General features: G+C 40.5%; 1 protein-coding gene across 5 annotated transcripts in view; it reads right to left on the minus strand.

Annotated features, from left to right (window-relative positions):
* The window catches only part of LOC111229914 (inositol hexakisphosphate and diphosphoinositol-pentakisphosphate kinase 2-like), a 54,207-nt gene that overhangs the window by 12,228 nt on the left and 27,118 nt on the right, over positions 1-14,861 (minus strand). For 2 of the 5 annotated variants that reach the window (XM_022756443.1, XM_022756442.1), the window contains 7 exons: positions 14,707-14,834; positions 14,458-14,572; positions 13,301-13,408; positions 12,384-12,500; positions 10,934-11,074; positions 10,606-10,714; positions 7,177-7,326 (listed from right to left, as the gene is read on the minus strand). In XM_022756443.1, coding sequence (XP_022612164.1) covers positions 7,177-7,326; positions 10,606-10,714; positions 10,934-11,074; positions 12,384-12,500; positions 13,301-13,408; positions 14,458-14,572; positions 14,707-14,834 — 868 coding nt within the window. Of the gene's footprint in view, positions 1-4,502; positions 4,566-7,176; positions 7,327-10,605; positions 10,715-10,933; positions 11,075-12,383; positions 12,501-13,300; positions 13,409-14,457; positions 14,573-14,706; positions 14,835-14,861 lie in introns of all 5 variants that reach the window. The other 3 variants (XM_022756446.1, XM_022756445.1, XM_022756444.1) reach the window with 2 other exon arrangements.

Below are 14,861 nucleotides of genomic sequence, written 5' to 3' on the forward strand. Positions count from 1 at the left end.
AAGACAGCAGCCAATAGTCTATAAAATCACTAGTTAAAAAGGAATCAATGAAACAGATATACTTCACACAACAGCAGTCAGCAATAATATTGTTCAAAGAGAAAATCTATAAACCAGAAATAACTGTGACATCCCATAATTTGCAAGCCCCCCCCCCCCAACAACAACTGTGTGGAAGACAACAAACAGGTGCCGTGACGGTTCTCTCAAATAAAGAACGTGTATATGAGACCTGTGACTCTGTGATAAGGCTGGATGAACTACCAGGACAACTCTCAGTGCCTCCAAAAGACATGTTTTCGGTCACATGGCGAACGTAAGTCTAATATTCCCTCTCTTTCAGCTCTGTTTTTGGTGTCTAACAGCTGCCAACATCTGGCTATTTCAGCGCTAAATGATCCACTTTGTTCACCAGCTAGTCACCAAGTGTATCTGGCAGATGTTTGGTGCTGAGAAGAGAGTGTGCAGTGGGTTTTTAGAGCTTGTTCTGTAAAAACATCTGGCTGCTGTGGCCGAAAACAACTTTGAGTCAGTCAGGAGGGGAGCTGCAGATCCAAGTGATAATCCTCTGTGGGTTCATCACTATGAGCAACCACTTTCACATCGTCATATTGCTTTCTGTTGCCATTTCATACATTATTCTTATAAAAACATCGATTATAGGTACTTTAACATGCATTATTACCATCTTGAGGTCCATGCTGTTTGTCCCCTATACCTGAGGTATATCTATTTTAATGCCTTTTTATTTCAGTGTACATGGAGCTCATACAGAATAAGATTGTGCTTAATAAAAAAAAACCAACTTAAAAACAACTACAGGTCAATTTCTTCCCTGGTCAGTTAATCCAGCCACGACAGGAAAACGATTTAAGGAGACAGTGCAAGACCAAGTGAGCAACATATCTCCTGATATTTGACTAAACAAGAAAAAAATCACAAATTCCTTTCTGCTGCTCAAACACTCAACATAAACAAATGACAAAACTCAGACAGTACACATATTGCTTTCCCTATGTGATACAATATTTCACCAAGTAACAAGGTTATGAGAAAAGACAACTGCCCACTGAGAATCAGAATAGAAAGAGGTAATCTGCTAATTTCCTCAGTGAGTGCCACAGGTTTCCTCAGGCCGCGGCCAAATGGATAAAAATAAATACATTAGTTTTCCCTCTCAACAGTGTGTGCATGTGCGTGTGTGTGTGTGTGTGTGTGTGTGTGTGTCTGGTTCTACTTTAGTCAAAAGATAATAAGAAGCATTTCACTCTGACACACTGCGCTGATTCTGTGAAAATGTCATGTGACTGGTTTATGACTCGATCTAAAAGAAAATATACAATTGAAAATGTTCTCAGCAATGTTTTGTTTTAAATGATTTCAATAAAAGTCCCCAGCAACTACACACTCTATTTGTTATTCACACTGTGTTTTACTTCTACAGACATTACCTTGTATTATATAATCTTTATCTCTTTTGTCTTTTGGTTTTTGATTGTTAATAAGTAAAAGTAGCTGCAGGTCACAGAATTTAGCTTAAGAAACAAAGCTGAAGGAAAACAGCTTATTTATACAATAAACATGATTTACTATACATATTATATTGTAATATATCATATTATATTATCATCCTAACCCTATAACACCTTTCATGATTACCCAAGTCATTTTTATTACTTAAGGTCTTAAATTTCAATTTGACAGACTAAAGAACCTGGAGATAAACATCCATCACTGTAGTTTGTTCAAACGCTTGTCAACGTTATCTCAGATTTCTGAATGACACAGACTTTGCTCGTCATTCTGAACGCGTCAGATGATCCTGGCACTTTGGACGACATGTAATTTCTCCTGCTGAGGTCAAGTCAACACTAATCAGGCGGACAACACATGATGGGCTGTTTCTGAGCTATTTATCTCAATCCAAAACCCCATTCAGTGACATCCACATATCCTCACAGGACTTGTTGTCAGTTACGTGCTGTGCAGCAGCTCTTAATTTGCTCCTCCTCAGTCTAAAAGAGCCAGTGGGGCTGCCATCAGTGAGCTCATACATGAATGATCTCCCCCATACACCGTGGTGGATTAAAACTACCTCACCCACGTTTCAAGAATCAAACTGCAGCTTTAATAATGATAAGAAACAAATAACTGAGGAGTTACTCTCAATAAAGAAAACTTCACATCAAGCTCATTGGCTACTCCCCGGTGACACCGAGAGACGGCACTGAAGACAAACGGACACGGACGTGTTCGAGACTGAGTGTGAAAGCAGCAAACCTGTTCATTAACTGCTGAACCTTCATTCTTTGTACAATAGTCAGTTAGATTCGACCGTCTGGCTGTATGAGTGGATTACTGTGTGTCAACTGTGACGCCCCCGCCGTTTGTGGCTGGTGGCCAGGAGGCTTGCTTGTGTCTACTTCTTCTCTTCTAGAGTCCAGTGGGTGTGGCTGGGTAATGGCTCACTGGGCACACCTGGGCCCTCTGGGCTACTTGAACCCCCCACGCTTCTCCCCCGATGAGCGAGACACAGAGGGAAGCGATGCTCCAGACGCTCCTCGTCTTCTCCTTATGCTTTTGTTTTTTGACCACACTTCATACACCATTCTCCACTCGTGCGCTCACGCTACCACTACTGACAGACTGACTCCCACACCTCGCAGTATTTTTGATTCTTTGAGTTAAACGATGGTTAAAAATAAATAATTGTCTCTTTGCTTTAACTCCTTGTGTTGCCTCCTGTTTTCTTTGTCATGGCTTTGAGCCGGTCGTGACACAACCAACAGGTAGAACAAACACTCAGTATCAAGTGGGATTTTAAAAAAGCAGAACAAGTAGGTTCTTTCAATTATAGTGCTACAGCTAACAATTTTTTTAATTATCGCTTAATCTGATGATTATTTACTTGGTTAATCAATTCACTGTTTGGTCTCTGAAATATCTGAAAATGGTGAAAAGTGCTATCATAATATCCTGAACGTAACATATTCTAATGTGTTGTTTGGTCTGGCCAACAGCCCAAAAGACAAACATATTCTAATACAATGATATAAAGGACAGAAAAGCAGCTGGAGAAACTGCAGCCAGAGTATATTTGCTTAAAAAATGAATGATTAAACAACCATAAAAATAGTCGCCAATGTAACATGATTTTTTTCAATCAACTAATCAATGGAATGGCTAACTATTACAGCTCGTGTCAATTATATCAGAATTAGAAAAAGTTGCCAGTGAAATGGCACTAATTTGATAAATCAATGTGATTAAAAGAAAACCCTCTTCACTGAGAAATCAATGGCTGAGCAAGAAAAAACTATGGCACATTGTCTAGTCCACTTATTTACGATGTTTCAGTGCACAGATCAGGTTATTTTACCTGATGATGACAATAACCTGATGAAAGCCTGTGCACTGAAACATCGCCAATAAAGTTTTTTCCAACTAAGAATGTGGTACACAGTGTGCAGGAGTTTTTAGCTCTACCTCAGTCGATCCATGGTCTTCACTGACACTCCTGTCGATTCACAGGTGAGCAGAAGTTCCGCTGACAACTGAGAAATCAATGAAAAATAAAAAAAAAAAAAACTCCAAGACTAAATGGACTTATTGTCCCAGCTAAATGAAGTTGAACACAACTCATCCTTGTCCTGTTGGATGTGCAGGTAAAAAAAAAAATTCCAGTTACTTGAAACATGTGAGTCAAAAACCAGCAAATGAATAAAAGAACACTCAAAACATCCCAGTACAGGACATCTTACTGTGTGATTTGGTGAAGAGCTCCTCATTCACTTGTTGAAATGCAGCTCACCTGTAGTTTAAAGATCAACCTAAAACCCCCTGAAAAAAATGTTTCCTCTGACATCCAGTGGTTTAACTTCTCACCTTGCGGCAGTGACGTAGAGGTGCACTCCAGTGTGTGATCAGTGCATCATGACAACACTGTTGGGTGCAGTTACAGATGCAAGACATTTATCTGACCACAGCCACCAGTGATGATGCATGTGGAAACTTTCAACCAGAAAAGGCTGGTTTTAAATGACTCTTTTGTAGCCAAAACTAAGAAATTAATAGAATAAATGATTTAAAATGAACAAAAAGTGCAGGAGAGGATATGTTATGATGTGTGCACAGATTATCTGCACGTGGAAATATATCTGAGGAAGGAGAGATATATCCCACATAGGGCACATACATCCATACTGTGAAGAAACAGCGGGATCAGAGAGGCAAATTAAACAAATGCAGGCAGAGCAGGTGGTGTTAGAGGTGAGGGCCGAAAACAACACAGGGTACAACAAACACCGAGGGTGTGTGCGGAGAAACAGAAACTCGTGAGAAAAATTTTGAATCCTGGAGACGTTTAATGTAATTAACGCAGCCAAACGTCAAACCCCCCAAAAACAGAAAACACAAGAGATGTTTTCCCACAAAAAGGTCATGCAAGATAACAAGGAAAACTGGAGGAGTGTCGAAATGAACTTGAATAAATACAGACATACCATTAGTCGGATGCCTGGCAAACGACACAGAAAATCTCTTTACTGCCGGCATAGAGAACAGCTCTGAGGAGATAAGAAAGGTAACTGGTATTACTGGGACTGTTGGTACCTGTGTCTGCCTGGTTGCCTGTTTGTATGTGTTAACATGAGGAGGAAAAAAAGAGGAGAGAAAAACAGGATGAAAGAGAGAGGTAGCCTGTCCATTCATCAATGTCTGTCTGCCAAACAACATGCGTGAAAATGAGAGTAATCTCTGAATAAACAAAGAGGAGATAGGCTATCAGAGGAAGTGAAGGGAAAGGTTATGGGGTGGAGGAGTAAATGATGGATGTTTTGGTTGAATAATAAACATGCAGGAGGAGTGATGCTGAGTCTTAATCTGAAGGGCGTTACTCTGTGACTGGAAACAATCTGAGAATCCACTCTCCCTTCTCTACCTGTCCTAAAATCAGCTTCCGACTTTCTTTTTGGCTTTGAAGCAGTAGTTTGACATTTTGTGAAATACACCTATTCACCTTTCTGCCAAGAATTAGATGAGAAGATTGATATCCCTATTATGTCTATACTGCAAATATGTCGCTACAGACAGCAGCCTGTTAGCTTAGCTTAGCATAAAGCCTAAAAGCAGAGGGACACGTGTAGCTTGGTTTTGTCCAAAAGCAGCACAATCTACCAACATGTACCTCTAAATCTCATTAATTAACATGTTATTTCTTGTTTTCTAAACCCAAACAAGAACTGAAGTCATGTTTCTGACCACCTGACAAATAGGTCTAATAATCACTCTATTAGCTCTGTTTTTGGTCTCCACCAACTCCTGAGGGAAATAACTGGCTCTGTAGCTGCTAAATGCTTCACTATGTTCACCACTAACCCCGTCTGTATATTGCCTGGTGCTGAGCAGGTAGTGTACAGTGCTTTAAGAGCTAAGAGTGGATCAAAACAATAAAGTTGCAGCCTGAAAAAACAAAATGATGAAAGATGGTATGGAGATCAATAAAGCTGAGGGGAATTGAAGAGTCAGGTTATGGCTCTGTGTGGTTGCATCACTACAGGTGACCCCTTTCATACAAAAGTAGTCATGTGATCCACTGTTAATACAGAAATATTGATTATAGCCAGTTGTAAATAAATCATTGAATTGAACAAAAGACTTGCTTCTGCCACTTTAACTCCAAGTGGCAGCAATGCAAACTCGACCAACCCTAATGAGAAAAACTGAGGTTTTAAGCCTGATCTCTTTTCCAGGATCCAGGATCACTACATTACATTACATTACTAGTGTTAAATTACATCAAGTTTAAAATCCATTCAAAAAAACATTTGGAGCATGATGGGTGGTGTTGATTAAGGTGTATGTATCTGACAGGGCTGTGGGGGAACATAAAAGGTTGGCATTCAGGTTTGCATTCAAACCAGGACTGACTTCCTTTTACGTTTCCTGTAACAACAGATTGATATTTTGTCTGGAAGCAGCTGTCTCTTCCCTTAAATGAACAGCATGGACGTCAGTCCAAACCCGACCTGTCTCTCACAGAGCAGCACATAACATGATGTAAGAGCTGAGAGAGGAAAACATCGGTTTGCTCGTGGCAGTGTGTAGCCTTGCAGTCAGAGTGACACCCAGTGGACAAACTCAACACCTCAGTTTCCTGCGTTTCAAACCCGCAGTGGGAAGGAAACTCCCTTTAGTTTAGCCAGTGTGTATTATATGTATCCATATGGATACATATAATTTGCCAGTAAAATGATCCGCTGCTGACTTAGCCTGAGGGTGTCATATTCATCTTTGGAAGCAACTAAACAAACTTGTTTAACTAAACAGATGTGACCATGAGAATGATATCCAACACAGATGTTTGGGATAATTAAACCCAATATAAGGACCCCTGGTGGCTGTGAAAACAATTTGCTTGTACTCACCATTGGCAACATAAAACTGAGGGGAAAGTGTAGAGAGGGAGAATGTGACTGGGGATTATGTAAAGGTGGATTATTGGGTCTTGAAAATATATCTGTTCTAAATAACAGGCTGAGTTTCTTAATGTGAGGATTACCATGAATTGTGATTAATGAGAAAAGCCGGGCTTCTGTTTTCCAGACACAAAAACTACTTTACTTAATTATGAACTGAAATTCCCCGAGAGAGGATCTATGTACATAATGTACTACAACATGCACAGGGAGAGAACATTCCAGCACATTCGGACCCAAGAAGACGGAAGTGTGATCAGTGAGTGGTCATGCTGCTCTGGAAAAACACTGATCACCTATAATGTCACACAATCCAATGCAAGGTTGCATGCCCAGCATCTGCTGCACAGCCAGTCATCTCTGCTGTCAAATCAGTGCCGTTGTCATGCACACTAAGGTAAATCGCTCAAAAAGGTGATGCAACAGTTTGAAATTGCTGGTTTGTTTTGGAAAAGGGAGTGAGAGGAAAAGGAGCTTTGATCCAAAAAGCAGTGACAATACTGAATGTCCCAAAAAAATCAAAGGTATCGGAAGCTTGGAGAGAAAAAAAGAGGAAGAAAAAAAATAAGTTTTAAAGCCAGAAAGAGAGTTTGGAGACCTCGAAAACGATAGAGATTAAAAAACAAACAAAAAAAAAAACAAAAAAAAAAAAAAAAAACACCCGCCTTGTGAAGGAAGACAAACAATGGTGTGCACATACCGAACATGCCAATCTGGCATGGCAGACTGCCGGGGGACAGGGGTGGTTTTCGGTGGTGGTGGTGGTGAGTGCGGACGTAGTCCCGCAGGTTGGGGGCGCTACAGGACACCCCGAGGGCAGAGGCACTGAAGAGGCCAGAGCAGAGCGAGCCTGTGTGAGGAGGAGCCAGGGTGGGAGGTGTGTGGGGTCGGGGGATGGGTGGAGGTGCGAAGGGTGAGTATTAGTTTTCATTACACACCATGCCATTATTGTCATAACAAACTGTTGCTATGGGCAGTTTTTGGCATGAGTGGGTGTACATCTCAAAGGATGTACACCTGTGTGAAAACCTTGTAAGTACAGTTTGGGTGACTTTCATGTTTTCGCTTTAATTGTGAAAAAATCGATTCTAAAAATGTACAATCAGAAAACGTTGTTCCCAGAAATGATGACATACAAGCTACAAGGTTTTCACAACAGGGACTGCATCTATAAGACCCGTGTGTGCTTATGTGGGTGTATGCATATGTATGCACCCACATAGTGCATACACAACATGTGTGTTTTGTATGCAGAAAGCAGCAGAGGCGTGATGAACAGGCCGAGTGTGGAAATGGGACTGTCTCAGACCCCTGCTGTGCACAAACCATCTGTAGTTGCAGTTATTGCTGCCAATACCAAACAGCCAAATTCTCTTTTTCAAAAAAATAAATACAAGATTTATTTTTTCAAATCAATATTGAATTTGTAGACCACACAGAGGAGGAAATATCTTTGAAACTGCAAAGAAAAAAAAATTAAAAGGGCCTCAGTGTTGAGTCTGCGCCTCATTCCTTTGTTCTATAAACAGTATGAAGGTATGAAAAGCAGCTCACTAAGGTCGTCCCCGACACCTGCTGCTCTCGTCTGTGACCTGAGCCGTCAGTGTTGTTGGTGTTGGAGATGAACAGGGAAGGGGTCACTCGGCAGCCTCACACTTACAATACATAAACAAACCGGCAGGCTCCACTCAGAGAATACCCAGAGGCTTAAGATGGAGATGCTTTGATGTCGTGTAAACACAGAACCAACTGCTACTTTCAGACCTGTGATAATCAAGCTTTGAGTGGCGTGATGATGATGATAACATATTTAGGGAGAAGAAGCACTACAACCACACTGCCCTTTTGCCTGATGTTTACGATTACACTTGATTGGACCTGTGATTCTTTTCATATTTGGAAAGGCTTATATTTGCCTTCCTTCCTCTCTTGCACTCATTTAGTTTCATTATCTCTTTTAGGTCTTGCTTGTGCAAGCAGAAGCAATGTAATCATATTGAATAGAACTACCCTTTTTTCCAGGAGGATATTATGTATTGCTAAAATAAAATACTCCATCATTTAATCGATTTACTGCTCTGGCACAAGAGAGGTAAAGACTTGCTGACTTTTTAAATAATTAGAGCTTTAAAAGATTTTATAAGCACATCTTATATTCTTGTGTAATATCAATCTATGTAGTGAAGCTGTTTCCTGTAGCTTGGTGAGATGCAGTACATGGGTTTCAGACTCCCAGTGAACGCACATGACAAAACTGTTTGGACAAAGTGACTCCACTCCCCATTCTCACATTCATAGTTTTATGGTTTTGTCCACACGTCTTGATTTAGCCACCGACCTTTCCTGCTTGTGTGAGTGTCACCATGTTAGCAGGTTGTTGGAGGTTACATGCCCTTGGGAACTGTTAATACAGCAACACAAGAGTCATTCAAGGGTCCTTTCATAGGGGGGAGGTTAGATCAACTGACCTGGAACATTTTACTTGATAAAATGCAAATGTTAAATTAATTTATTAAGGGTTCATCGTAGCAAGAGAATGAACCATATTTGGTGCAACACAGAAGTCATTTTTATGCGTGTGTTGATTTGTTTAAGATGTTACAGCAATTGAAACCTTGTTAGGCTGTGGTGGATGTACCGCACCAGGAGATTCTCATATCTACTTATTTCAAATGATTTAAATTTCTTTTGCAATATTTATTCTTCATTGACATCTGCAATTATCATAACAAGTTCTCTTAAAAATGAGTTCTGGCTTTAAAGTCAGTGTTTTTACACCCTATTTTTTCACACATAGCTTCTTTACTGGTCAACAACAATGCTGATTGGTGATCCTGCCAGCTAATATTTCAAGAAATCGAACCCCAACCTAACGGGCCCATCAGGTGTGTAAGATTGTACCATTATTAATCTGCTATTAATTCTCATTGTGTGCATGAGCTACCATTTCTTTCAAATACAATGATGCAATTTTATATACAACTGTAATATGTGCTTTTTTATATTGCCTTGTATTTTTAATTCTTAGCTTTATGACCAGCATTTTTTTTTTAATATATATATATATTTTTTTTATTTCAGGATTTCAGTCCTCTACAATAAGCTAAATCTAAGCAGACCGAGTGTGCACAGAAGCTACACAGAGAAATGCTTGATTTTTGAGTCTGCTGTTAATGTGCACTGTTGTCCCATAATGCATTGCACAAAGGAAATGAAGGAGCTAATTACAGCGGCAAAAAATGAAATAAATTGATCTTGAAAAACAAAAAAATCTATATATAAATCCTTGGACATTTTCCTTAAGTTAAGTTTACTTATTGTTGACATGCTGCATTTCTTTCATCATGTTATGTAGTGTACACAATTAGTATGTAGTAATTAGGACATGGGTTATGTTCCCACATCGGTTTTGCTGTGTTAATTAAACAGCAAAACCGATGTGGGAACTCCAGTAAACAAAGTCCACTGATTTAATGTGATCATAAGAGGCATTGTTCAATTCCTGTGCAGACCTCAGACGTAACAGACAGAAACACCTACAGTATGTTCACTATGTTGTCACCTTATCACTTGGCGGGGGTATCGGTACCTCTCTGAACGCTTCGTGACACCAGAGATCCTGCAGTTGGCTGTGAATGCAACTCTCCCCACTGACCTCTTGCCTAAATAGTTTGGAGTCTGATCCTGTTTGGCTGCTGCTAAGCTAAGCCGGGGAGGAAGCTATGTGACCATCAGAGAGCGAGAGAGGGGAGGGGAGGGGAGGGGGGTGATGGAAAGAGGAAAACAGGAAAACAGATAAAGAAATGCAGGAGGCACAGAGAGATGTGGAGAGGTGGGAGGGTGAGGGAGAGTCAAAGTCAGGGCTTATGATGAGGAAGAGGATCGGTGAAGACAGCTGGAGATAAATGTGATGTGAGGTCAGGTCAGTGTGCCTGTTGGCATAAAAACTCTCTCTCTCATACCCTTTTTTCTCCCCCACACATGTACAGAAAACACACACACACACACACACACACACACACACACACACACACACACACACACACACACACACACACACACACACACACACACACCACACACACACACACACACACACACACACACACACCAGAAATGTAGTGCCCACCTAAGCCACTGGTTGGTTTGATCTCAGGAGACTGGCGTGAACACGAGGGGAAGAGTCGGTGGGATGTGCAGCCTTTGGAGGACTGGGTGGGAGAGGTCTCAGAGAGGACCTGAGTGGGGGCCATGGAGACCAGGGGTTAAGACTGAGACGGTTACCCCAGTAAATCAGGGACCTGATGTCTCCCATTCATTTAAACAAAAACATAAACAGTTTGACATAAAGGAAAAGAGAGAAAAGACAAAAGCACAACCTCTGAACTGAAGACAGACTACATTTAACATTATTCAGACTACATTCTGCTTAAACACTACTGCTACTACACTGGTACCTCCATGGAGCCGGTCTTGCGGTTGCGAATCATGGGAGACCTTCGCTGGATGTTGATTGGCTCTGAAACAGGAAGTGCCTGGTCTGGTTGGTCCTGGGAGAGGTCCTCCAGACTGCCCTGATTCGGCTTTTTGTCTTGGTTCTGATTTGATCAGAGAACACAGGACAGAAATTATTAACATTTCATATATATTTGTGTTCATGAACTCACATGCACTGGATGATAAAAACAACCAAACTTCTTAAATGCAACAACAAATATTTCTGTCAACAGTTTTTTTCACGAGGCAAGACGAATGTCATGAACTAAACTATTTCAATGCAAGGAACCAACCAAATCAGCAAAATCAGATCAAACACTTTGTTTACAAGAGAAACATGTGCTTTAAGTGTTTCAGTAATGTATTCTTACAGAGTTAAACACAGTTCACACAGATAGACAGATGCCGCCACAACATAATGGCCTAAATACCAGTGTGGCAGAACATAAAGGTTTTATGAGAGTGCATCTGCACATGACAAAAGCCTGATGTTGACGAACAACTACAATGTAACTGCAGTTAGAGGCAGTCGTCGGGTTTCTGTTGCAGTTTCGTGCAAAATAGAAATTTGAAAAAGTTTTTCTGTTCCATTATGTTATGCAAACAAAGCTGAGTTTCCTCCTCTCACGATGTCATGCTAATTAAAACTGATGACGGATTTCCAACAGTCTGACTCTTGATTGGACCTGGCATGATAGGGCAGGCGCCACAACATTTGTTTCCATTTTAAATTTTGTGCAATATTGCTTTGTCTTGTAGTCAGAAAAGGCATCTTGTGCAAGCGTCTAATTTTTTGCGACATCTGAGAGTTTTTCCGAAATTCACATGTTTGCAGTTTCAAATTGCGCATTAAGCAGGTTCATGGAAACGCACCTAGTGACACTACATGATTATTTAAATCTCGTTCCTGTGGACAGAGTTATGTTTTTACCACACAATACCTCAAAACTAAAAAGTTAGTCATCACTGTGCAAGCAAGAGCTCACTAACTTTTCAAAATAACTTCCCACTAAAAAGGCATCTAACTTCTGAGTGTAATTATGCAACACTATCAAACTTTGTGTGCAGAGAGAGGAACAGGCAAAATCTCCAGTGTTTACAATTCATAATTAACAATTAATCAATTTGGGAGCCCTGGAGAGCTCGTTATCTCTTTAAGATAGAACCACACAACAAATGTGACCAAAAAGAAATAAAAAAGGTAGAGAGGAAGGAGAGGAAGCCCCAGTAGCAAGTAAAAACAGAGATAAATGGCTAAACCATTCATTAATTCCAGATACAGTTCTGCTATTTTGTGCATCATCAGATATTAAAAAGGTTGTTAATGGAGCAACCAAAGAAACAGACTGTCTCAGGCTAATGTATAACACTTATAAAAGACGAAAAAATGCAAGACAACCACACACACACCTCAGAGGAGGCTGGGCGGAAGCCGAAGCCGAGAGGCACGTTCTCCTCATCTTCACATCCTTTGACTCCCGGACTGAAGTGAAGCTCAACATGGAAACGCTCCTCTGAGGATGGGTCCTGCTCACCACACAGATATAAAGACATAAAGAAATCAATACGTAAAACTGAAAATAAATGAGAAAGACCTTTGTAACTAGGGATCAACCAATATGTTTTTTTTTCAGGGCAGATACCGATTATCGGTAATCAACGAAACCGATGACTGATATTTGAAACCGATACGCCAACACAAAACTACTGCTGTATAAGGACACTCACTGTGGCGTCCAGCTGTTTCTATTATTTTTTACACCCCATTTATATCAATGAATGTAGGGCAAATAACAGAAACACCTTTTTATAATGTAACACAGGTCCACACACGACATCCAACACAATGATAATCAACAACAGGTTTATTACAAACAAACATTATAACCTTCATGGAGGATTTACTGCAGGACTGTTGCATTAGACTACATCAGTGTTACCTTCATGTTCCTAATAAACTGACAACTGAGTGTATATTAATAATTACCAGTTATATGCACAGACTGCAAAGAGCCTGACTTGAATTAATTGGTCGATCTGGTGCTGTTCTCACCTGTGAACTGATTCACCTGGTAACCTAAAGATGCTCTTTAATAGTTTTATCATATATTATTATTATCATCACCAAATAACATGTTTTACACCTCCCCTATTAAAATGTTATGCAGTAACATGTTAACTCTTTTTATTTTATTGGTTATAAGTTAAAAAAAAATAACGATACCAATAATCGGAAAATGATGAATATTACCACCAATAATCGGCCAGGCCGATAATCGGTCGATCCTTATTTGCAACCCCAGTAATGCAGCTCTCTGCAGGCTGACCTTATTGTTGTCCTCATACAGCATGATGACAATCTGTGTCATATAGTTGAGTTCAGTCACAGCACTCAGGTAATCCATCGCCTGTTTCCACTGCTGGTCCTTCTCCTCCTGATACACAGAACATACATATGGTAAACACATGCAACTGGTGTGAGACATTGGCCTGTATTTACCAACAATGAGGTAATAATCTTTTCTTTCTTTTTTTAAAAAAGCTCCATATTTTACACTTTTCCTGTGCTTTATTTGAAGTGTTGATCCACAAGAAGATTTATTTGTGGTTTTAAGAACCAAAAACCATCTCAGTGTAGTTTTACATCTCCTCTCTCAGGCTTCTCTCTGAAGCTCTAGTAACAACAGGTCTGTGAGCCAATCAGAAGAGAGGAGGCTCTGATTCTCTCTTTTGATTGGCTTACTGTTTTCTGAGTGATCAAATAAAAATATAGTTGATTTCAGGTAAACACTCAGAGAAACCAAATCCTGCAAGGTTGGAGGGTGGGTCCAGGTGGGCGGGGCTTAGGGCACGGTTGAGAGCGGTGAGCGCTTTGTTGTGACATCACAAAGTAACAGAAATCCTGACGGCTGGTTTTAAGGCTAAGTTTCTGAACACAGGCTGTGTGCATTTCTCTGTGGACTGAGGCTTTGATACTTTCACAGTATTAATAAAGACATGACGAGGATATCTCACTTTATACGATATGGGACCTTTAAATATACAGTTATACTGAATGCAGAACCCTATTGTTGTAATTGCCCTGCTCAATGCTGTAGAAGTGTGTAGGACTGTTACACTTATCAGGAGAGTCACCTCCGTTAACAAAAGACAAATAATCACATATTTCGCTTTTAAGAAACTCATCCATAAAAATAATTGCTAAGAAAAAAAAAAATCACTCGAGTGGTCCCTCCTTGTCATTAAGTGAAAACTGCAGGCCTCTGATGATATGTTCCTTATAGCCACCAAGCTGACTTCAACTCCAAAAAGTGTCTCCATCCTTTACGGACATTCGCCTACTTGCAGTCAGTGCAACCTTGATATAAACATCAATTTGTAGATCTGCTCTTATTCTGGAAAATTATCATCAGTAGACACAGAAAGAACAGACACCATCACTCTGGTAAACTGATCTGTCAGAGACGATAAAAGCAGAGCGTACATCCAGCAGTCCTCCGTAGCGGAAGATGCTGAGCAGGGAGTGAACGTGGCTCTCGCTGGTGAAGTAGAGACGTGTCCGGACGTGACGACCAGGAGACATCACACCCCGAGAATACCTGAACACCAGGGGACAGGAAGTGACACAGGATCTCATCAGTCAGTACGTCACCAGTATTTACTGTAAACATACGCAAACACAGTTGCACGTTAACGTGCTTGTTTGTGCTTCAGTGGTGGTTTTTACGCTCACAGAGGGTGCAGCTTGTTAACTGCCTCATCCTCATGGGTCCTCTGCAGGTCCAGCTGGATTTTCTTCATCAGAGGAACACAGTATGCCTGAGCAATGTCCAGTTTCTCAGCTTTGCTGATTCCATACTCCTGATGTGAAAGATATAGAGGAAGAAA

Source organism: Seriola dumerili, unplaced genomic scaffold (assembly GCF_002260705.1).
Source record: "Seriola dumerili isolate Sdu_G_001 unplaced genomic scaffold, Sdu_1.0 BDQW01000242.1, whole genome shotgun sequence".
Classification (NCBI taxonomy): domain Eukaryota; kingdom Metazoa; phylum Chordata; class Actinopteri; order Carangiformes; family Carangidae; genus Seriola; species Seriola dumerili.